The 24,378-nt window shown below is 42.3% G+C and overlaps 1 protein-coding gene and 1 long non-coding RNA gene across 2 annotated transcripts in view; one reads left to right on the top strand and one right to left on the bottom strand.

Moving 5' to 3' along the window:
* The window catches only part of TM9SF2 (transmembrane 9 superfamily member 2), a 74,650-nt gene extending 56,787 nt beyond the window's left edge, over positions 1-17,863 (bottom strand). Inside the window, exon 1 of the mRNA XM_050765977.1 lies at positions 16,365-17,863. Coding sequence (XP_050621934.1) covers positions 16,365-16,535 — 171 coding nt within the window. The 5' untranslated portion in view covers positions 16,536-17,863. The remainder of the gene's footprint in view (positions 1-16,364) is intronic.
* A 1,100-nt stretch (positions 17,864-18,963) lies between these two features.
* On the top strand, positions 18,964-21,636 carry LOC126940229 (uncharacterized). The gene is made up of 3 exons (XR_007720670.1): positions 18,964-19,091; positions 19,796-19,895; positions 21,236-21,636. It is a non-coding gene; the product is annotated as an uncharacterized LOC126940229 (long non-coding RNA).
* Positions 21,637-24,378: the final 2,742 nt, after the last annotated feature.

The raw sequence follows: 24,378 nt of genomic DNA, 5'->3' as shown, positions 1-24,378 counted from the left end.
GGAGTGCCACAGAGCCACACTTGTCATTTTGATCTCAGTTACTAGTGCTGTCAACAATCCTCTACACTTGCTAATATCCCCCAAACCAAGACGAGATGGTTGGTGTACAATTAAAACAAATCAATAGTCCACTGCCACCAGAAAGGCAGCAAAACACAGCATGCAAGATTACAGGTTCTGTGGCCAGACTGCCTGGGTTCAAACCCCAGTGCTATCACTTGTCTAATTGTGTGACTGTGGTCAAACTATTAAACATGTCACTTTCCTCATGGGTGCTTTAGCTTCCTCATCTGCAAAATGAGGATAACAGTATTTCTCGGACAAGTGTGGTGGCTTATGCCTGTAACCCCCCAGCACTTTGGGAGGCCAAGGCGGATCACCCGAGGTCAGGAGTTTGACACCAGCCTGGTCAACATGGCAAAACCCCGTCTCTACTAAAAATACAAAATTAGCCAGGTGTGGTGGCACATACCTGTCATCCCAGCTACCGGGGAGGCTGGGGCAGGAGAACTGCTTGAACCCTGGAGGCAGAGGTAGCAGTGAGCCAAGATCACACCACTACACTCCAGCCTGGGCAACAGAGCAAGACTCCATTTCAAAAAAAAAAAAACAGTATCTCTCTCATAGGGATATGGAGATTAAATAAGTTAACATTTATAAAGTACTCCAAATAGTGCCTGACACATGAAATCTATGCATTTGTTAAAATAAAACCAAAAAAATTTAGTAATATTCAGAAGAAGGAAGTGTTCATCCACTAAAATGCTCACCCAATATTCATGCTATACAACGGAGGGCATCAGCCTTTGTATGTAATACCAAACACAGTATCACATGTGGCCCCTACACCTCTACTCAAGTGAAATTATAACTCAACAGCAACACAGCCTTCAACACAGCTAAAAAGGTAATAGGACATGATACCATAGCAACTACTATATGTAGTCTATCATGTAGACTACAGCATGCTTGAATTAACACAAATACATATAACCATTGTGAAGGCAAAATTCCCATTTAATGGCTTCCTTTGCCAAAATAATTTCCACTAATTAGAAAGAGTCAACACTACTATGAAGATAAGTCAGAATTCAAATGATCCATTTAACCTAATGAAGACTGAAAGGTCTCCAAAACACTAGTCCAGTTCCTATCTCTCAATTTCCTTCTAGGAAGGAATGTGGCTATTATACTGTATACAACTTTTCTAAGTTTTGTGTTTCAAAATCTGTACAGCACTGTCAACACATAAGCCATGTCCCTCTTGCTAGGATTAAGCGTATTCCTCACTCTCAACCTTTCTCAGCACGAAATGATTAAGCAAGACTCTGAGGCTAGGCTGCCTGGGCTTAAATGCTGCCTGACACCAGCTGTGTGATTCTAGGCAAGTTTCTTCACTTCCCTGTTCCTCAACGTTCTGATCTGTAGAACAGAAGTGATAATAATCCCTACTTCAAGAAGTTTTTGAGAAGATTCAAGAGCAGCACCTGGCACAAAGTACCGTATTTACTATGACACAGCCATGTCCAGCAGAGTTTTAAGCAATGATGGAAATGTTCTTCAAATATGGTGGCCACCAGCCACATGTGGCTATTGGACACTTGGAATGCAGTCAATGTAGCTGAAGAACTGAATTTTAAGTTGTATTTAATTAAATGTAAATAGTCCCAGGAGGCTAACGGCCTCTGTGTTAGACCAGAAACAGAAAGAACAGCACAGGAAAGAACAGCATGCTGCTCAGCACCATTTACAGTCATGTGTCACTTAATGACAGGGATGTGTTCGGAGAAACGTGTCATTAGGGGATTTTGTCATGGGACCATCACAGAGCATACCTGCACAAATCTAGATGGTGTAGCCTACTACACACCTCGGGTATATACATGGTGTGGTCCATCACATATTTAAACAACATGTGATTGTACTAAATATTGCGGGCAACTGTAACACAATGGTATTTGTATAGCTAAACACATCTAAACATAGAATAGGTACAATCAAAATGCAGTCTAAAAAGACAAAACGTTACACCTGCATAGGGCACTTACCGTGAATAGAACTTGCAAGGCTGGGAGCTGCTCTGGGTGAGTGGGCGGTGAATGAATGTGAAGGCCTAGGACATTACTGTACACAACTGTAGACTTATACACTGTACACTTAGGCTATGCTAAATTTTTTAAAAATAAGGTAATTACGCTATGATGTCACAATGGCTATGATGTCACTAGGCAATAGGAATTTTTAGCTCCATTATCATCTTATGAGACCACTGGTATGTCGTTGACCGAAACGTTTTGTAGTTCACGACTGTATATAACATCTCTTCATCTATTTAACACTTTTCCTCTAGTCACTACAATCTTTTCTTTTCCTGGAAAAACGACGCTAATTTTATTAGTCTATCTAAGAGGCTGGCAAACTTTTCCTGTAAAGGGCCAGAGAGTAACTTAGGCTTTATAGGACATTGGGTCTCTGCCACTGCTGTAGTGCAAAAGCAGTCGTAGACACTACATCCACAAGTGAGCATGGCTGTAGCCCAATAAAACTTTCACTTACAGCACTGATATTTTATTCTCATGTAATTTTCACTCATCACTAAATATTACCCTTCTTTTGATTTTTTTCTCCAACCACTTAAAAATGTAAAAACAATTATTAGCCTGAAGGCCCTACAAAAACAAGCAGTAAGCTGGATTAGAATTCTAGTACATCCTTCAGCACTGTTTTCCAGGTATTTTTCAATATTATTTGAATTCAAATCTCAGAGGGTCCAACACAAGGCATAAAGTTTGAAAGCCTGAGGCCATGTGAAAAATTTTAGGACATTGTCTCAGGGCATATAAATTTAGGGTAAATGTTTCTCCCATCTCTACCCAATTGATGAAGTAATACAAATTTTTGCTTAGCTTATGATGTCCTCTCTGAAGTTTCATGAGACAACTTTTGGCTCTAAGAATCTAAGATTGAGGGAAAACATTATTCTCCTTTTCTGCATTCTCTCCTATCTCCTTTGAGTCTTAATCGTCTGAATCACCTATCTCCTTGATCATGCCAGCTGCTCTTCTCAGGACCTTGCCCTATTCTCATATCTTTCTTAAAAGGCATGTCATGGAGAATCATAGCAGAGTTTAAGATTTATATGTTAAAGTTTCATGTAAGTATAGAGTAACATTGTTACTTTCATTAGCCTTTCTACCCACAAGCTAAAATTCTTCAAGGACAGTTCTTTATTTCCTTCTTATGTTCTAAACTGATAGCTTGGAGCTCATCATCTCAAAAACATGGTAACTGTTTCTCTTCAGATACACTTTCTCAATTTGTCCGTGACCAAATTAATTTACTTTTTGCTGTCTCATAATAACTTGAAGAGAGCTTCTGAAAATATATTTCCATTAGCTTTACATTATGCTACATATGGAGATTTGTACCACTGGCAAATTAAAACATTTCATGTGCATTCTCTTTTCTAAATTTAAAACCCAAATTAGCCTCAAGCACCAGTCCTGGAAATCTCCACTGTCACCTTTAAAAAACATTAAGGGTTAAAATGAAATTTAAAGGAAATGTGGCGTGGGTTGGCTTAAGGGCTGAGTGAGGTGGAGTGAGAGAGAAATCCATGGGGAGTGCTGACAGTGGAGATTTCCAGGACTGGTGCTTGAGGCTAATTTGGGTTTTAAATTTAGAAAAGAGAATGCACATGAAATGTTTTAATTTGCCAGTGGTACAAATCTCCATATGTAGCATAATGTAAAGCTAATGGAAATATATTTTCAGAAGCTCTCTTGTGGCTCACGCCTGTAATCCCAGCACTTTAGGAGGCCGAGACGGGTGGATCACGAGGTCAGGAGATCGAGACCATCCTGGCTAACACGGTGAAACCCCGTCTCTACTAAAAAAAAAAATACAAAAAACTAGCCGGGCGAGGTGGCGGGCGCCTGTATCCCAGCTACTCGGGAGGCTGAGGCAGGAGAATGGCGTGAACCCGGGAGGCGGAGCTTGCAGTGAGCTGAGATCCGGCCACCGCACTCCAGCCTGGGTGACAGAGCAAGACTCCGTCTCAAAAAAAAAAAAAAAAAAAAAAAAAAAAAAAAAAAAAAAAATAAAAAACAATCTTGCCAAAACTTTAGAAATCAAATTCATTGGTTCCTTCTAAAACTACAGCAAATCTTCCAGTAACTCTAGAAACCAGGAAAACTTCTTTTCCAGAAACCATGTTAATCTTCTGTTTATGTAACTTGGTGTCTTTTAAACCAATTACTATCACTCTTACTCCATTTTAGTACATAGCCCAAGGGGGGTTTTCAAACCCTTTCCTCCCTTATTTTCTTATCTGCATTTATTAGTTTTTAATCCATCTACGTTTGGCATTTCATCTAATATCTAATACCCATTAAATTTACCTTATCTGTCAACCCTTCCTGATCTCATGAAGCAGCTTCCAATTCTTCTTAGACAGAATGTATCATCAGAATGCTGGGTTCACTTCAAATCCTAGGTCTACTCTTACTAAGCGCTTTTGAATATAGGAACTGAATGATGTAATAATAAAACAGAAAATAGTACACACAGAAGGTCGTCCATAATTGGCACGTAATAACTGTAACAAATAATAAACATAGCAGCTGTAATCTATTATCTTAAAGAAACTGGCCATTCCTGAGTCTAAATAAAGGTTTATTAGTATAAGGGTTTCTGTGAAAGGCTCTTCCTTCCTCTCGTCTCCCATTCATCCAAGTAGTGCAAGTAGGCTATTCCAGTGTTTTTCAAGAACACTAAGACAGACGGCCTTCTGAACCTTGTTAATGCCTATTCATTATTCTTGTCATCTTCACTAGTCTAGGGAAAAGGAAGATAATAATTGCCATGCACAATTCTGATAGTAGCCTTAAGAATTAGGGATTCCTTGCTTCTTTAACATGAGGAAACAAGTTAAAAAGCTGGACTGCAGAAACAAAGTAGGTAAACTCAACTGCTGCTACCATAACTTTTTATTTCTGTTGCCTTTATTCCTCTACATTTCTTCCTTCTTATCTCTTCTGACACTTTTCCACACTACTTTTGTAAGAAAGTCTATCATAGATATCAACACTAAATTATGGACCTATTTTTGATGTTCAGCAAAGTAATCAAACACAGCTTGAATATTCAGTTCATCTTGGCGTTCATAGTACTTTCATTCTTCCTTTTCTAAATTGTGAGAATCTGAAATTTTAAGAATTATCATCTCACACACGCTGAGGAATGTGAAGTCAATTAAAATTAAAGTCAACCGTAACACAGAACATAGAAGAGAGCCATTTACAATAAATTTGTAAATATGCTACATTTGCAATAACTCTAAATATCAACTCTTGCAGCAAGAGAAAGAAATTTCAAAAGTATCATAAGAATGAGAACCTCCTAATATAGCAGTGGAGCAAATGTTAAAAATTGGAAGAAAGGAAATGAGACTGCCGGGAGTTTATATGGTTTAAGAAAGGGCTTCAAGCTGAACCACGTGAAAGTACGCCACAGATGTCATGACATTCACCCCTATAAAACATAAATACACAGATAAGTATGAAAAAACGTAAACAACTTGATTCTAGGTGGTCTAGGTGAGTAAAAGGCGATCATTACATCACTCTTTCAACTTTTTTGAATTTCGAAAATTGTCACAATTAAAAGCTGGAAAAAGGGCTTTAAAGTTGAGAGTAGACCTTAGTCTCACTGTAAAGCAACAGAAGCCAAATGAAAACAGTAAGAAATAAAGATAAAAAAGTAAAATTTAGGGTGGAAAAATGTTCCAGGAACAGGAACAATTATCTCAGAAGAAGCCAATTTATTAAATAGGAAAAAATAGTAGAATTTGCAATATACTTGAAAACCAAAGAACACTCACAACAACAGATCCTGAAGACCATGAAAAACTCAATCAGCCAACACATGTATTTAATGCCCACAAAGTCCTATACTAGACATTTTGGATGATAAAATAATACAAATTCATGAACACTTGCCTTCAAAGAATTTATAATCCAGATGGAAACACAAGGCATGTGATAAGTTTGAATATCTGTCCTTGTCTACATCTTATGTCAAATTGTATTCTCCAATGTTGGAGGTGGAGTTTGCTGGGAGGTGACTAGATCATGAGGGTGGATTCCTAATGAATGGTTTAGCACCATCCCTCTTGGTGTTATCCTCCTGATAACGAGTTATTGTGAGATCTGGTTGTTTGTAAAGTGTGGCACCATCCCCCATCTCTCGCTCACTGTAACCATATGACACGCCCACTCCTGCCTCCTCATCTGCCTTGAGTAAAAGCTCCCTGAGGCCTCCCCAGAAGCAGAGAGATGTCGGTGCATGCTTGTATAGCCTGCAGAATCCCGAGCCAATTAAACCTCTTTTCTTTATAAATTACCCAGTCTCAGTATTTCTTCATAGCAATGCAAGAATGGCCTAATAAAGAAACTGGTGCCGAGGATGGGGTGTTGTTATAAAGATACCTGAAAATGTGGAACTGGTTTTGGAACTGGGAAACAGGCAGAGTTTGGAGGGCTCAAAAGAAGATAGAAAGATGAGGCAAAGTCTGGAACTTCTTAGAGACTGTTTAAATGGTTGTGACCAAAACGTTGACAGTGATATGGACAGTAAAGTCAGGCTGCTGAGGTCTGAGATGAAAAGGAGGAACTTACTGGGAACTTGAGCAAAGGTCACACGTGTTACATCTTAGCAAAGAGCTTGAGTGCATTCTATTCATGCCCGAGGGATCTGGGGAACTCTGCACTAAAGAGTGACAACCTAGTATATCTGGCAGAAGAAATTTTTATGCAGTGTTCAACAGGTAACCCGGCTGCTTCTAACAGCCTACCTTAGCTGCAGGGTCAAATAAATGATTTAAAGCTGGAATTTATATTTAAACAGGAAGCAGAGCATAAACATTCAGAAAATTTGCAGCCTAACCATGTGGCAAAGAAAAAAAAAAGTTTTTTTCTGGAGAGAAATTCAAGTAGGCTGTGGAGCAACCATGTGCTAGAGATACCTGCATAACTAAAAGGAGGCCAAGTGCTAATATCCAAGACTACAGGGAAAAGGCTTCAAAGGCATTTCAGAGACCTTTGCAGCAGCCCCTCCCAAAACAGGCCCAGAGGCCCAGGAACACTGAATGGGTTCATAGTCAGACCCAGGGCCCCACTGCCCTGTGCAGCCTTGGGATCCCAGCATCCAGGTCACTCCAGCTCCAGCCAGGGCTCAAAGAGTCCGAGGTACAGCTCGGGCTGCCATTTACAGAATACAAGCCGTAAGTCCTGGGGGCTTCCATGTGCTGTTAAGCCTGCGGGCACACAGAGTTCAAGAGTGAAGAATGCTTGGCAGCCTCTGCCTAGATTTCAGAGGATGAGAAAACCTGGGTGCCCAGGCAGAAGCCTGCTGCAGGGATGGAGCCCCCACAAAGCACCTTTAGTAGGGCAGTGTGGAGGGGAAATGTGGTGTTGGAGCCCCATTCAGAGTCCCCGCCAGGGTACTGCCTAGTGGAGCTGTGAGAAGGGGGACATTGTCCTCCAGACTCCAGAATAGATTCACTGGCAGCTTACACTCTGTGCCTGGAAAAGCTACAGGCACTCAAAAACCTGAGGGCAGCTGTGGGGGTTGAACCCTGCAAAACTACAATGGTGGAGCTGCCCAAGGCCTGGGAATATTTACCCAATGCCTATACCTGCTTTGTGTCTTGGAAGTAAGTAACTTGTTTTTGCTTTTTTATTTTATAGGCTCGTAGGTAGAAGGGACTTTCCTTGTCTCAAATCAGACTTGGGCTTGGGACTTTTGAATTAATGCTGGAGTGAGTTACGATTTTGGAGGACTATTAGGAAGGCATGATTGTATTTTGCAATATAAGAAGGGCATGAGATTTGAGTATTTTTTCCCACTCAAATCTTATGTCAAACTGTAATCCCTAATGCTGGCGGTAGAGCCTGGTGGGAGGTGACTAGATCATGGGGGTAGACTTCTAATGAATGGATTAGCACCATTCCCTTGGTGCTGTCCTCGTGATGGTGAGTGAGTTCTTGTGAGATCTACTTGTAAAGTGTGGCATCTCGTCCAACAAAACACTCTCTTCCACTCCTGCTTTGACCATGTGACATGCCTGCTCCTGCTTCACCTTCTGCCATGAGTAAAAACTTCCTGAGGCTCCCCTTAGAAGCCGAGGGATGTCCATGCCATGCTTGTACAGCCTGCAGAACTGTGGGCCAATTAAACCTCTTTTCTTTATAAATTACCCAGTCTCAGGTATTTCTTTATAGCAACACAAGAACAGCCTAATACAGCATATATTTTTTTAAAAAGTGACAGAGCTTATTTATATGTTCTTGGAGTAGCTACTAAATCTCTGTGTGCTGTGTGTGTGTGTGTGTGTGTGTGTGTTTTGTTTGTTTGCCTTTTTAAACAGTGTCTCTCTCTGTCACCCAAGCTGGAGCGCAGTGGCACAATCATGGCTCACTGCAGCTGCCTAGACCTCCTGGGTTCATGTAATCCTCCTGTGGGTGGCAAGCCACCCAGGTGCCCAGGCAAAAAAAGACTAAGGGCATGAGCTGTTCCAGTATAATAAAACACATAAAATTACAAGAGTTCTACTAGATATAGATCATACATATGATTATATATGAATATCATTAATCATTAGTTTGTAGCAATTACTCTTTATTCCAATATTACAATAATTCTCGCTCTACAATCATAACCTAGGAAAAGCCAGGCCATACAGAGACAGGAGCTGAAGTGACATAGTTTAAAGTGACCACAAGACAAGAGTGAGAGCCTTCTGTTATGCCCAGGCAGGGCCACCAGAGGGCTCCTTGGTCTAGCGGTAACACCAGTGTCTGGGAAGACGCGGTTACCAAGCAGACTGTAGTCTAGCGGTAGCGTCAGTGCCAAGGAAAAACACCCACTACTTAGCACACCGGAAAAGGGAGTCCCTTTTTCCCCGGGGGAGTTTAGAGAAGACTCTACTCCTCCACCTCTTGTGGAGGGCCTGACATCAGACAGGCCCGCCCACAGTTATCCAGAGGCCTATCTCCCTGTGACGCTGTGCTTCAGTGGTCATACTCCTAGTCTGCTTTCATGTTCCATACTGTACACCTGGCTCTGCCTTCTAGATAGCAGTAGCAAAATTAGTGAAAGTACTAAAAACCTCTGATATGAAGAAATAATGGCATAGGCTGTGTCCTCTCTCTCTCTGTCTCTCCGCCTCAGCTGCCAAACAGGGAAGGGCCCCCTGTCCAGTGGACACGTGACTCGCGTGACCTTGTCAATCATTGGAGACGACTCACACTCCTTACCCTGCCCCTTTTGCCTTGTTTCTGATAAAACAGCGCAGCCATGAATTCGGGGCCACTACTGGTCTCTGTGTCTTAGTGGTAGTGGTCCCCCGGGCCCAGCTGTCTTTTATCTTTTTGTCTTTTGTCTTAATTTCTACAACCTCTCGTCTCCACACACGGGGAGAAAAACCCACCAACCCTGTGGGGCTGGTCCCTACATCCTCCCACCTCAGCCTCCCAAGTTGCTGGGACTACAGATTCATGCCACCACGCCTGGCTAATTTTTGTATTTTTAGTTGAGATGGGTTTCATCATGCCCAGGTTGGTCTTGAACTCCTAGGCTCAAGCAATCTGCCCACCATGGCCTCCCAAAGCATTGGGATTACAGGTGAGAAGCACTGCACCTGGCTGACTTTGTTTCCTTATCGTGAAAATAGCATGAGCTATATGAGGACAATATCTGATTTATTTAAGGTCATTTTCCACTCTAAGCATCTTTATTCACCATCCAAAACAGTTAAGTCCATCTCCTCCCAGAAATTTGCCTTAAATAGAGACAGACAACTCTAGATTATCACTGATGGGACTAGAAAGAGCTTCAAGGGTTACTTGCTTTACATTCACACTTTCAAACTGTCCCCACCTAGGTTATTTCAAGCATGCAAAGTTTTGACAACATGAAACATTTTAAGGAAGTTGCAGAATCCTAAGTCACTTAGAGAAAGTAAGACTGATTACAATCCTGCACTAAGAAATTTTTTAATGAAGTGGTTTTATTTAGAATTCTAGAGTCTTCCTTTTTAAATTTCTCTCCCAAATATACAATTTTATTTCTAGTCCTAATCTGCTGATTCCATACCTGATCACAGCTGTGGTCACAACTAGAGTCTATTTATTTCTTTTAACAAGGTACATGGGCAACGCCACAGGACTATACTTTTTCCCATTTCCTGGTTCCTTTGTTTCTGCTTTTATTCTACCTTATTCTGCTATCATCACATCTGTCCCACCCCACACCTACAACTGAATTTTCAAGGGAGAAAGAAATCTCAGTGAAGAAATGTGACTGTACAAGGATCATGGCAAATGACAAGCACAAAAGGATTTGAGATATGGAGGCCATAAAAAAGGAAATCTATGGAAGCTTCAACTCCTTAACATTAGAGAAGTCCACAGTGGCGCATTCCTGAAGAAGGGAAGTCTTAATTCAGACACAATAAAAGTCTCAAGGGCAATGCTGGGACTCACAAATGCTTGTTTATGAGCTCTGAGTTATCCAACCAGCAATGCCCAGAAATTGATCTCCTAGATAATTACCTGGGTTCCTTCCCCAAAGCCCTGAAAAATAAAATTTTAATTTTAGACTGTATCAACAAAAGAAGTAAATACAAAACCTGACTACTTAAAAATTACATAGACACGTCAAGGCTGCAATGAACTATGACTGCACCATTGCAGTCGAGCCTGGGCAACAGAGCAAGACCCTGTTTCTAAAAAATAAAATAAAATGAAAATCACATGTAATAGATATAGAGTGTTTTCTGGAACTGTCAAAGTCCAGGGTGATAAGGGGTCAGGGATCCCCAGGGAGAGGCAAAGAAGAAGAGTGCTCAGAGTAGAAGGCTGTGGCCAAGAGCCTGGGCTTTGGACTCAGTCTTGGGTTTGTCTGCATCCTGGCTTTACTACTTACTAGTTTTGTATACTAGAGACAGCTACTAAATCTTACTGAGCTTCTGTTTCCTCATCTAAATATCATAGGGATGTTATGAAGTTTAGCTAAGGCATATACAAAACACACAAAACATAGTAAACAGGTTTGAAAAGTGAGAAGAGGAGCAAAAAAAGAAAAAATTCACAAATTTCCTCCAAAACCTTTCATAGATAGTTAATTTTAATGAAAACAGAATGAAACTGTTGGACACATGTAAACCAGCTACAATTAACTACAAAACTTACTGAGAGACCATGGTGACAGAAAACTACAGGCGAGAATAGGGAAGTAAGGGTTTGGGCAGCTGGGCTCTAAGGTTGACAGTGCACAGACCAATCTCTGTAGTGCTGATGTGTGTCTGTGTGTTTGTGTTGGGGGTGTGAGGTGTGGAACGTATGTCTGTGATTTGTTTCAGATGTTCCAGTTTACACCTTTGGAAGTTCAAGTTTACACCCACCTTGGTGAGGGGCCACATGCAGAAAGACACAATTTTATTCATAGACTTCTGTTGCTTTCTTCATTCTAATTCTCAGATTGACTATAACAAACAATCACAGTCTTAAAATAATTTTACTTAAAAATTTAATTTCTGAAAGGCAAACTTTCTCAGTGTCACATACCTTTACAGAGGAAGAAGAAATAATTGTTGGAATGTGTATTTACCATAGTCAAAGTAAGTCCTCCCAGTGCCAGATTTCAGATTTGAAACAGCAACACCCAAACACTAATGAGTTCCCAGAAGCTAAGAATCAATGCTCTTATTCCAGAGAAAACTATGAGAACGTAAAACTAAATATCGATAAATATTTATCACTATACCAATAAATACACATACTAATTACTATTTTTTTCTTTAAATACTTCAAAATCTTCAAACTACTTCTATGGTAAAATTAAAACAGGTACATATATATTTATTCTGTGCCTGTTCAGATCAACATTCGGACTATTTTCTTAAATTTGACTCATTCCAATATTTATACACGACTGCTCCCAGAATACAATTGCAACTTATAAAATGCTTCTAAAAATAACTACCAAGAAAGGAAAGTATGACTGAGTAATTTTCTTTTTTATTAAAAAGTTGTTAAACTAATTCATTTAAACATTATTTTTAACCACTAGGGGGTATGATTGGTCATTTTTCCTTACAGCAAAGGAAAAAAAATCTTAATCTTTCATCTGAGAACATAATCTATCCATCAAACAGTAAAAAAGTGGCAGAATTAAAGTTTTGGAGAATACTATTTTTAGTTCTTAGGTCTGAATTCTGGTTGACAATCCAATAATTACTTGAAAGTTAAAAGCAGCAAAGGTGAACCGCTCACTATCTTCACCTCTTAGCCATCAGAATGCCACTCGGCACACTAAGATTTGATCTAAAGCTAAAAAGCACAAACCTAACTGAAATAGCCAAAACTTTTACAAACTAAATTAGAACTGCGTATCTTACCCTGGAAGATCTATTCATTTATAATCAGGCCTTTATTCTACTTATTTCAGTCACACAGTGTCCCTTGATGTGAAGAAAGTAAAGAGAATTCTACAGGAAAGGAATAGCATAGCTCAATCTTTTATTACTATGGTTTCAAAACCTAACAAAATAAGGCAAATAAATGAAAAATATTAAAAGACGCAGAAACTTCAATAGCAATGAAAGTAAAGCATTTAAAAAGTGTACAGGCTGGGTGTGGTGGCTCATGCCTGTAATCCCAGCACTTTGGGAGACTGAGGTGGACGAATTACCTGAGAGCTCAGGAGTTCGAGACTAGCCTGGCCAACGCAGTGAAACTCCATCTCTACTAAAAATACAAAAACTAGCCAGGGGGTGACAGGCGCCTGTAATCCCAGTTACTCAGGGGGCTGAGGCAGGAGAATTGCTCGAACTCAGGAGGTGGAGGTTGCAGTGAGCCAAGATCGCGCCATTGCACTCTGGCCTGGGTGATAAGAGCGAAACTCCACCTCAAAAAAAAAAAAAAGTCTTAGGGACCATCAAATCGCTATGAAATTGATAAATAAAAATTAAAATAATGCGGCAAGACAAGGTATTATTTAGTTAAAGGCACTGTAAATCAAACCTATCGTTGTTGAAAGAAATCTGGCAATACTACATGGAACTAAAACACTTCTTATCTTTGCCCAGAATTTTATATTTGGGGATATGCAAATAATTACTGCTAAATACACTGTAGCAGAGCTATTTATAATAGAGAAAAACTGGGCCCAATCTAAATGCCCTACAAGTAAGAATGGTTAGGCAAACCATAGATAGTACAGGAACAAAATGAAATAGTATAGGCTATAAAAAGCAGTAAGAATGTGCACCACCTCAATATCCAAATGCATGTGCATGTAAAATAAGTTAAAAAAAGGAGGCCATGAAAACATACAGTATCTATGAAGGCTAAGATAATTAATCAGAAGTTACAGCAACATAAATAGAATTTTATGTTCACTGGACTCCTGTTTCTCTGCTAGTAAATTCAACGTAAGATAATTTTTAAAGAGAGAAAATTACTAAATCCTCAGGGTTCTTCTGATTCTCTCTCAATTTACATCCTGAGGTAAATGCATGAGACAAACTTTACAGCACATAAAAACACTCTACTACCTAAATTATATATAAGTTGAAGATATATTTGTTTCATCTCTACACTATGACAACAATGACAAATATTGCATTTTTCCTCTAAGAAATGCAAAATACCTTTCAAGGGGAATATGTCATAATCAAATATGATTATCCCTATTTTACAGATGGAAAAACCGTTGGTAACAGCATCAACGACCTGCCAAATTTATCCAATTTCAGATTCACTAACTTAACAGCATCTTCTGGAAAGAATCATTTCCACTTCACGACTCTCATTTCTAATTTTTAAAAGAAGTTCCTTCCACTTTTCTGAATAATATATACAAGACTGTCCTTAACAAATACGAAATGGATGAGAACAAATTATTAATATCCCGATTGAAGTAATACAAATTTCAACTGTTTACTGTTATTTATAGCATCTTCTTTGAAAGGCAAAGAAAAGAAACATTAAAGTTTATTTCAAATTCTCTACACCAGTTAGTCATATCGTAGGAAAAATGCTGAAAGTACACCCTCCTGCTCTTCTAAGAGTTGTTTCCATTGACCAAACGTGAGTGTAGCTGGCGATAAAGATAAAAATCCAAACATTTCAGAAAAATGATCTACTCTGCCTGTTTTATCCCTATACCCATGAAAATTAAAAATCCAAAATGACCCCCCAAGATTAACCAAAAGACAACTATAATACACAACCTAGCCACTTACCAAAGGACCTGTTGAGAAAACAATCATCTAACTGGCAGACCACCTGTAAGTTTCACTTATTCATTTTCTAAGTCCATCTGAAATGTCACTTCTTCTTCTTTTTTTTTTTTTTTTTTGAGACAAAGTCTCGCTCTGTCGCCCAGGCTGGAGTGCAATGGCACAATCTCGGCTTACTGCAACCTCTGCCTCCTGAGTTCAAGCGATTCTCCCTGCCTCAGCCTCCCAAGTAGCTGGGATTACAGATGCCTGCCACCACGCCCAGCTAATTTTTGTATTCTTAGTAGAGATGCGGTTTCACCATATTGGCCAGACTGGTCTCAAACTCCTGACCTCAGGTAATCCACCCACCTCGGCCTCCCAAGGAATTACAGGCCTGAGCCACCACGCCTGGCCGTGTCACTTCTTCTATAGAACTTTCCCTAAAGACTCTAGTCCACAGATAGTTTCCTCATTTGTGTTTTAGAACACTTTGGACATCATCCCGTATATCAGATTTCAATAATCTGTTAATCTGTTCATAAACTTATATCCCTTACTTTGAGGTTCCTAGAGGGCAGGAAATATATTTTTCATCTTTGAGGCACTAGGAATAGAATATACAACTGCTGTTAAAATTAAAGACCAAATACTAGGCTTTGAAGGTTGGTTACTAAAATATTTAATGGAAAAACCAGTGTACTTGCAAGTCTAGATCTCCCTTCCACTTGGAAGCACAACAGTCTTTCAGTCAGACTCCTCAAAAAGGAGTAAAAGTTTCTTGCACTGCAGAGTATAAACTTAAGTACTGAAACGTCAACTGCTGACTTGGGTAAACCTTAAATATCCTTATATATTTTTTCAGATACAAGGTTTTGCACAGATGTATAAACATGTCATTCAGGACAGCTGACAACCTAAAAAGAAACCACCACATGTTATGAAAAATTTAATAGCTTATCTAATGCCCTAAAATAACCTCAAAATTCACAGCTATAGTAAAGCTAGCAGTAATAAAATAAACACTAGCTTAAAAAAAATCAAACTTAATAAATAAGCCTATTTATAGATTGTAAAAGTTTGTTGAACGATTATTTGAATTGTTAAAATCATTAAAGGCTTCAAAGAGATCCTCATCCCCCAAATGTTAAGTTTTAAATAAACTTAACAAAATAGTTGTGTATGAATACTGTAAAGCCCTACACCATATAACCTAAAAGCAGGTTACTTTACTTACGCCTCTTTTACTAGCAATTAAACTGAAAACCTTGGGTGTGAATGTTGTAAGAAATCAAAGTTTTCAAGACTTGCCCTAGGAAAATACCAGATTCTCCCATCATTTGCCCCTTTTAAATGTTTAAAACTATCTAAGAGAAACTACTGAGATCTCGTATCATTTTTGGGTATTAATATCTTTTACACTTAAAAGTCAGAAATCAAGTGGCTCAACCATTACAGCAACTCTTTATTAATGCAGTTTGTGCGGTTCTGGGTGTTATACTCCACAAATAAGGAACCAACTTCTAATTGTGATGCGAGGTATCAAAGTCCTAGAAAGAACAAGCTCTCCTAACCAACCAGGAGGTTCCAGGAAAATGCAATTCAACAGGAAGCAATGAAGTTAAAAGCTAATGGAAATTGTAACTAGGCTGAGTGTTGCTCACATGCAAGGAGTCGGTCACCCGCTTTCTTAGCGTACATGATACAGGGCTGTGAGCGAACACTCACGCGTGGACCTGCATGCATCCAACTCCAAAGCTCTAAGGCGTGAAGCCCAACTCCAAGGGCGCTCCACTCAGTCCCTGTTCCAGGAAAACTGAATACAGCTGCTCGTGCTACTTGGCCCGCAAGACGGGAGGAGAGTCTGAGGCCCACTGAGTCCTCCAGAATCCACCCTTGCAAGGGCTGTGCCAGAGCCCCCCCACCCACAGCCCGGCCGACCCCAAAAGCTTCAGGGGAAACTCGACCCCACCCACTGCTACACCCCCTTCCCTCACTCCCACCCGAGGATCAACTCCCCCGGATAGGGGCGACTTCCCCTTCCGACAGTGTATCAGGGGGCGCGTCAGGCCTCACCCACCTTGCACTCGTCGCTCTTTTTTTCGTCGTCGCAGAAGTTGACGGGCGCCAGGCCGGGCAGGTAGAAAGCGCCGCTCCGGCGCGGGCCAGGAGCCGCCCCCAGCAGGAGCAGCGACAGCAGCAACAGCCGCGGCCACCGAGGTGGAGACAACACCGGCAGCCTAGCGCTCATGATAGCTGTTTCGGGGAAAGGGCAATCAAGTCTAGGGGGTGAAGAGGGAAGGAGGGGTGGGGAGGCTCGGAGACCACTACAAGGCCGCGGGAGATAAAGGAGGCCGGCCCCGGGACGGCTAGTTCCGGTTGCGCTAGGAGACACCCTGGCTCCCGCAACAGAAACCGAACCGGACCGCGACAGAGCATGCGCATCGCCGTCTGCACATGCTCAGTGAGAACGGTTGCAGGCACCAGGAGTTGTTTCCGGGAGGGAGCGGGGGCGAAATCCACTTTCCGGGTTTTCCGCGCGCCAGCTGGGGTGGTTACCGGGAGAGCTGTTCCGGCGCTCACGTTCCAATTACGAATTACAAATTCCGATCCAGAGCTCCTACGCTTGGGGGCCGTGGAGCGCTCGCCAGCCGCTCCCCGTTTGCTGCTGGGTCTTACGAATTTCTCATATCCATCATACGGTTTCTTTATCACACTGTCCGCGGCACGCCAGTCCCTATGACAGAAAGCACCTGCTGATGGAGACGGAGTTGGTGGCGGAGGGGAAAAGTTCGGGAGACACCTGGTTGGGAGCAGGCTAAGGAAACAAATGGGGAGGAATTAGCCACAAATCCTCAAATAGACAGCTACTCAAAGGCATCTTCACGGACAGTTTCCAAGCATTGGATGGAGTGATGCATTCCTGCGTTGGGCAGTGATTGTGTGCACACATCTCTTTAAGGGAGAGTGGAAATGGGGTGGGGAGGAAAATGGGAGTAGAATAGAGGGTAGCGGTGACATTTATTTTCTTCAAAGGAAGACCCGAGCACACCTGAGAGCTCAGTGAAGCAAGTAGTTCTGGCGAATCGGATTAATATGGTATGATCACCCTTTAGCAAGATGCTGTCACTTTTCCCACTGATGATGCTATATGGTGTCCGCGTGTGTATGTGTACACGTGTGTGTGTGTGTGTGTGTGTGTTTCATCTTCTGAGTATTTTTCAAGGAGAAACTTTTTAGTGATCTGAAAAAGTCAATTCAGTTGGCCACTAGAGTTCAATCGAAAACTTCGGAAGAGTGCATCATCTTAAAGTACAGAAGAGAGAATCACAACCTCCAGCTCAGAATTCAAGAATAGGCAAGTTTGTGAAACAGTAAGCTCAGAAAAGTTTAGGGCCGGTGAACTCCTATTTAAAGTTATTGCAGGTGTTTGTACTTTTTTCCCAGGGAAGGTTTATAACTTTCATCAGATTTTCAAAGGGACGTAGGACCCTGCAAATTGATCCATATAGTGGGGTAGCCAAGTTAATCAAGAGAGAACTGGGAATTAGAGAAGAACGTTCATCTTAAGGTTGTTGTGAAGATTAAATGAAAAAATGGAGGCAAAGCGCTGAGCACACCGCTTGGCCCAAAGAATGGCACCTTTTTTTTTTTTTAATAACAAAAACTAATCCGGTAGGGCCTGGACAGAAAACTGTGCCTAGGTGGCTTCCCTTTCACGTCCTCTCACTCAAATAAATCAACATATTCGCTGAATTTAGGGCTAGGGAAAAATTGTAAAATATTCTGTATTTGGAAGTCATGGAGATTTCCAATACAATAAAAGGAAGCAGACATTTTCTCCAGATAGGAAAGAGGAGGAAACAAACTAACATTTTTGCTCATTATATTCTTTTTCTAACACCCCTAAAACTTGACCTTCATTATATCTCACTGCCCTCATCACAAACACATCCTCTCCCAGTTTTCCAGGAAACGGCATCGCTGCCCATCTCTTCTCAGGCCTCAACCCTGGAGGAGAACCTAAATTTCTCATTTCCTCACTCCCTACCTCCTGTCCTTCAGTCCCGTTGGCTGGGGTGCTAAACTGTGGACTAAATTCTTTCAGTACTTACCATGCCCACAGCTACCACCCTGGTCCAAGTCAAATTCTTAGTTGTCCTGGACTTCTTACTGCAGAAGCCTCTCAGCTTCCACTCTTGGCAAAAACCTTGAAATCTCTTAATACCACTCGTCTGCTTAAACCTCGGCATCCCACATGTACCACTATCAGGAAGGATCACGTTTGTTTGTTTGCTGTCTCAGTCCCCCATTTATATGTAAGTTCCACGGGTAAGTGCCTGCCCCTACATCCCACACCTCTACATCCACACAGCCTAGAGACCCCAGGCGCGGGGAAAGTACTCCAGGACCATCACCGGCCAGGCCACACGACTGCTGGATCTAAATTTGGAACCGGACTTTCAAAGCTGAAATAAACCTGAGGTTTTCCAGAGGCATTTAACCTCCTTTTACAGCCAAGGATGCGCCTAAGAAAGGGGAGTGACTTCCTGCAGTAACGCAGCCACTCTGGAGACTGAGACCACAATGACTTGGGAGTCTAAAAGTCTGCAACCCTTTCCACTCCAAAGCTCGATGTTTCCTCAATCCCCCGGGCTCAGCATCAGCAAAAACCCGGAGAAGCGGAGCCTTTCTCAATGAAAACGACCACCAGACTCCTGCTACCGACTCCACCGGTGCGCGTATCACGCACGCGCAGGGCAGGCCGGCCGCACCTCGCCAACTCTTATTCGGACACGTCATCTAGGTCGGCCGGGGTCCGGTGGGAGGGGCCAGGGGCGGGGCTCGGACGCGGGGCGGAGGGGCCCCCTCACTTCCGGATCCAGCCTCTCCTGGCCAACGCCTCACTTTGGGTTCCTTGGTTACCTGGCTGCGATGTCTACCCGGTGCCGGGGCGTGGCGGAGAGAGATTGCCCCGCCCTCCACGCAGGTCACAAAATGGAGGACCTGCGTTGTGGGCGTTGGGGTCCTGGGTGTTGCCATGCCGAAAGGCGAAAGTTAGAGTGGCAATTCCAGTTGCAAACTGGAAAGAAATGGAGTGTTTCCTTCATTCTCTCCATGATCGTGACGGTCCTTTTCTCAAAGTACTAATACTTTTAATGGGACTGTAAAACTTGAGGGTTATGACTTTCTCCTTTCCTCTGCTTCAGATTGCATTTGCCAACTCTGATTTACCGCCAATACTATGGTGCTGTTATATTCATAGAGACAGAAAGTAGAGCAGTGGTTGTAGAGTCTAGGGAAGGAGGGATGGGGATTTACTGTTTAATGGCATAGAGCTTCAGTATGGGTTGGTGAAAAAGTTAGGATGAATGGTGATGACTGCACAACAATGCAAATATGCTAATGTCACAGAAATGTACACTTAAAAATGGTTAGACGGTAAGTTTTCTATTATGTATATTTTACCACAATTTTTTTTTTTTTTTTTTTTTTTTTTGGTTGAAACAGAGCCTCCCTGTTGCCTAGGATGGAGTACAGTGGCTGGATCTCAACTCACTGCAACCTCTGCCTCCCAGGTTCAAGCGATTCTCGTGCCTCTACCTCCCAAGTAGCTGGGATTACAGGCGCCAGCCACCATGCCCAGTTATTTTTTTGTATTTTTAGTAGAAATGGGGTTTCACCATGTTGGCCAGGCTAGGCTATTCTCAAACTCCTGACCTTGGGTGATCCACCTGCCTCGGTCTCCCACAGTGCGGGGATTACAGATGTGAGCCACCACGCCCGGCCCCACAGTTTTGTTGGTTGTTTGTTTAATTTTTTTAATGGCATTTGTTTTGTTTTGTTTCTTGTTTTTGAGACGGAATCTCGCTCTGTCACCAGGCTGGAGTGCAGTGGTGCCATCTTGGCTCACTGCAACCTCCGACTCCCTGGTCCAAGCAATTCTCCTGCCTCAACCTCTCGAGTAGCTGGGATTACAGGCACGCACCACGACACCCAGCTAATTTTTGTATTTTTAGTAGAGATGGGGTTTCACCATACTGGCCAGGATGGTCTCGATCTCCTGACCTCGTGATCTGCTTCGGCTTCCCAAAGTGCTGGGGTTACAGATATGAACCACTGCACCCAGCCTAAATGGCATTTGTTACTTCTGCTCCTCTCTGCCAGAATAATTTGGACAACCTTTTCTGAGTTTCCCATGACTTCTGTGTAAGATTGTCGGATATAGAAAATAAAAGTACAATATGCCCAGGTAAATTTTAATTTCAGATAATCAATGAAAAATAATTTAAGTACATTCCAACTATTCCATGGGACATAGGGTATTTTATCTGATCACCCTACTTTTCTGTCAAGTTAAAATTATTAGCAAAACAGCTTCCATTTTCAGGAAGTGCACACTGTACTCTGCTAGTGAGGTAGGAGAACAGGGTCTGGAAGCAGAGAATCTAAGGCCGTTTCTCACTGACTTCCTAGAGCCATTTGGAAAGGAAAACCCTAACTTTCCACTCCTAAGTAACAAAAGGCCCAGAGGCCACTCCCTTTGCAAACCCCCACCTTTTCTGTGCTGCAGCTGGAAAATTGAAAGTACCTCTGATTGATTGCTTTCTGCAACTAATCAGATGTTTGCATAGAGTGTAACTTTGTAACTTCACTTCAGCCTCTGATTGGTTGCCATCCCCAACCAATCAGACTGATTGCGGGCCAAGTCTTCCTTTGCATAGAAGTGCAACATTGTAACTTCTGTTTAGCCTCTGATTGCGGGCCACCACTTCATTTACATGGGGTGAGCACCAAGTAAGTGGCCAATGGGAAACCTCTAGGGGGTATTTGGACCTGACAAGATTCTGTATCTGGGGCCCTTGAGCTGCTGCTCAGCCTGCTCCCACACTGTGGAGTGTACTTTTACTTTCAATAAATCTTTGCTTTCCTTGCTTCATTCTTTCCTAGCTTTACTGTGGGTTTTGTACAATTATTTGTTCAAAACGCCAAGAACCTGGACAACTTGCTGTCTGCAACCAATGAGACTGACTGTGGGCCGAGTCTTCATTTGTATGGAAGTGCAACTTTGTAACTTTAGCCTCTGATTGCGGGCCACCACTTCATTTACATGAGGCGAACACCAAGTAGGATGGCCAATGGGAAACCTCTAGCGGGTATTTGGACCTGAGAAGATTCTGTATCTGGGGTCCTTGAGCTGCTGCTTGGGCTCACTCCCACACTGTGAAGTGTACTTTCACTTTCAATAAATCTCTGCTTTCCTTGCTTTGCTGTGCGTTTTGTCCAATTCTTTGTTCAAAACGCCAAGAATCTGGACAACTTGCAGTCAAGACCCTCTACTGGTCTCGCGAGCCAGGTAGGAGGGAAGCCTAAAGTTTGGGATTTATTTTTCTCCTTTCTTCTTCTCCTCTCTGCTACATACAGGGGAATCTTTCTTTCTTTTCCTTTCCAACTCGGGACTTGCGGTGGACAGCGCCTAAGCACGGCGACAACTGCAAGTTTCTGGCCAGGGCCTCTCTCTGGTGAAACTGAAAGGCCTCCATGTGGAAGCGTCTGACTAACACCGCAGGGTTGGGGTGAGGGACCCGAGTCCTTTTCCTTGTTTCTGTTTTTCCGAGTCCTATTCCTTTTTTCCTCTTTCTGAGTTATTTTCCTTTTTTTCTTTTCCAGTCTTTCAGTGGCTGTTTTCTAGTAGCTCCTTGGCAATTGAGGGGAGCTGACCGGGGCCACTCTCTGGTGTTGTCTGAGGGCAAGGAGTGAACAGGGATGACTGCCCTGCCTTGAAGAGGGAAGGACTCTTTTCTGTCCCTTCCAGCTATAGTCCCTGATCCTTACATGTGATGCAGTTGGCAGCAGAAGCTCATCCTGGGCGAACTCACACACATTTCAGGCAACTTAAACCTTCTTTTCTTATGCTAAATTCTTCCCTTCCCCTACTCATCTGGCTAAAGGACAGACTGCAAAAAAGTTATACAAGTCAGAGGGTCTGGGCATGTCGGAGGTGGTCTGTGTGGGGCATGGGGGGAAATTCATGAAAGGGAACTTATTGTCTAAATTTAAAAGGTTAAAGGGTTGCTTTAAGTGGGACAGAAAAACCTTAAGGAAAGTTCATAGTAGGTCCTCAGTGGTGGAGGGACCCATCCCAAAGCAGTGCCAGCCCCCATTTAAGGTCAGAGACATCTGACAGACTAAATCAGGGCCCTAAAGTAGGGACATCCCTGGGAACTCCAGTCTGGGTTCAGATTTTTTTCAGGGGATGCCCTGGGTGAAGTTTGGGTCACCTAATGGGCCCTCTACTTTTCAAAGTCCTCTTCTCTTTTCCAGACCACTATGGGCAACTCTCAATCTATTCCACCTTATTCCACTGTGGGCAATTCTAGACCTATTCTACCGGATTCCTCATTTGGCTACATCATCCACCATTGGAATCAATTTGACCCTGACACTCTAAAGGGAAAATGTATAATTTTTTTTTTTGCAATACTGTTTGGCCCCAGTATGAGCTTCCAAGCCCCCAACAATGGGCAGTCAATGTCCAAAGTCATGATAGCCTTAATTATGACACCATCCTGCAGTTAGACCTACTTTACAAGAGGCCAGGAAGATGGTCAGAAGTCCCATATGTACAGACTTTTATGATCCAATATCAAAAACTTAACAATCTGAAACTCCCAGAACCCACCCCCCAAAGGAAAGTGCTAAGGCAGAACTAGATATTATATATCACCCCCTTTTACAAGGGCTAGCTGTCTGTCAGGGTGAACAGCAACCACCCCTTTATAGCCCCTTGCCAAGTGCTCCTGAGGCTAAAACCCAGGAGCAAACACCCTACTAAATCCCCGTCACATTCAGAGAGGAACGCCATATTCAATTCTCTCTCCAGCCCTGCTACCTCTTAGGGAAGTAGCAGGAACCAAGGGACCAGTCCTAGTGCAGGCCCCCTTCTCTATAACTGATATATACAATGTAAGGAAAAGCTAGGAAGCTATTCTGAGAATCCTAGGAAATTTACAGATGGGTTTCAACCTTTGATCTTAGCCTTTGATCTCTCATGGAGAGATGTTCAATTCATTTTAGCAACCTGTTGCACACCCTCAGAAAAGGAAGGAATCTTTGAGACCACCCACCCGGAAGCAATGAATTATTTGCCAAAACCCTCAGGGCAATCACCCTGGCCCAGACACAGTTCCCACTATTGATCCTAATTGGGACTATAACACTCCTAAGGGAATGAACAACCAGGATAAATTTCTTGGAGGAATGAGAAAGGGAATAACTAAGGCAGTAAACTATGATAAAGTAAGGGAGGTTACACAAGGCAAGGAGGAAAATCCAGCCATGTTTTATGGCAGGCTGGAGGGAGCCTTTTAAAAATATACTAATCTGGACCCTACTCTCCCGAAGGCAAAATATTAATAGCACAGCATTTCATTGGCCAATCTGCCCCAGACATTAGAGATAAGCTCCAAAAGCTACAGATGGGGCCACAAACTAATCAAAATCAGCTTATTTATATCACATTTATGGTTTATAACAATCGTGACCTGAAGGAAGGAAAAAGGAAACAGAGTAAACAAAATGGCAAGCCAAAATTATGGCATCCATCATTGGCGATGCCCTGAATGTTTGCCTCGGAGGGTATATAACTTTGTAATTTCTCTTCAGTTTCTGATTGCAGGTCAAGTCTTCGTTTGCATAGAAGTGCAACTTTGTAACTTCATCTTAGCCTCTGATTAGTTGCTTTCTGCAGCCAATCAGATGTTTGCATAGGCATGTGATCTTTGTAACTTCACTTCAGCTTCTGATTGGTTGCTTTCCACAACCAATCAGACTGATTGTAGACCACTACTTCCTTTACATGAGGTGAACACCAAGTGGCCAATGGAAAACCCCTAGTGGGTATTTGGACCTGAGAAGATTGTGTATCTGGGGCCCTTGAGCTGCTGCTCTGTCCACTCTCACACTGTGGAGTGTAATTTCACTTTCAATAAATCTCAGCTTTTGTTGCTTCATTCATTCCTTGCTTTGCTGTGTGTTTTGTCCAATTCTTTGTTCAAAATGCCAAGAACCTGGACAACTTGCAGTCAAGACCC

Source organism: Macaca thibetana, chromosome 17, assembly GCF_024542745.1.
Source record: "Macaca thibetana thibetana isolate TM-01 chromosome 17, ASM2454274v1, whole genome shotgun sequence".
Lineage (NCBI taxonomy): Eukaryota > Metazoa > Chordata > Mammalia > Primates > Cercopithecidae > Macaca > Macaca thibetana.
The sequence above is the reverse complement of the archived record's forward strand: the minus strand, read 5'-3'. Positions and strand labels throughout refer to the sequence as shown.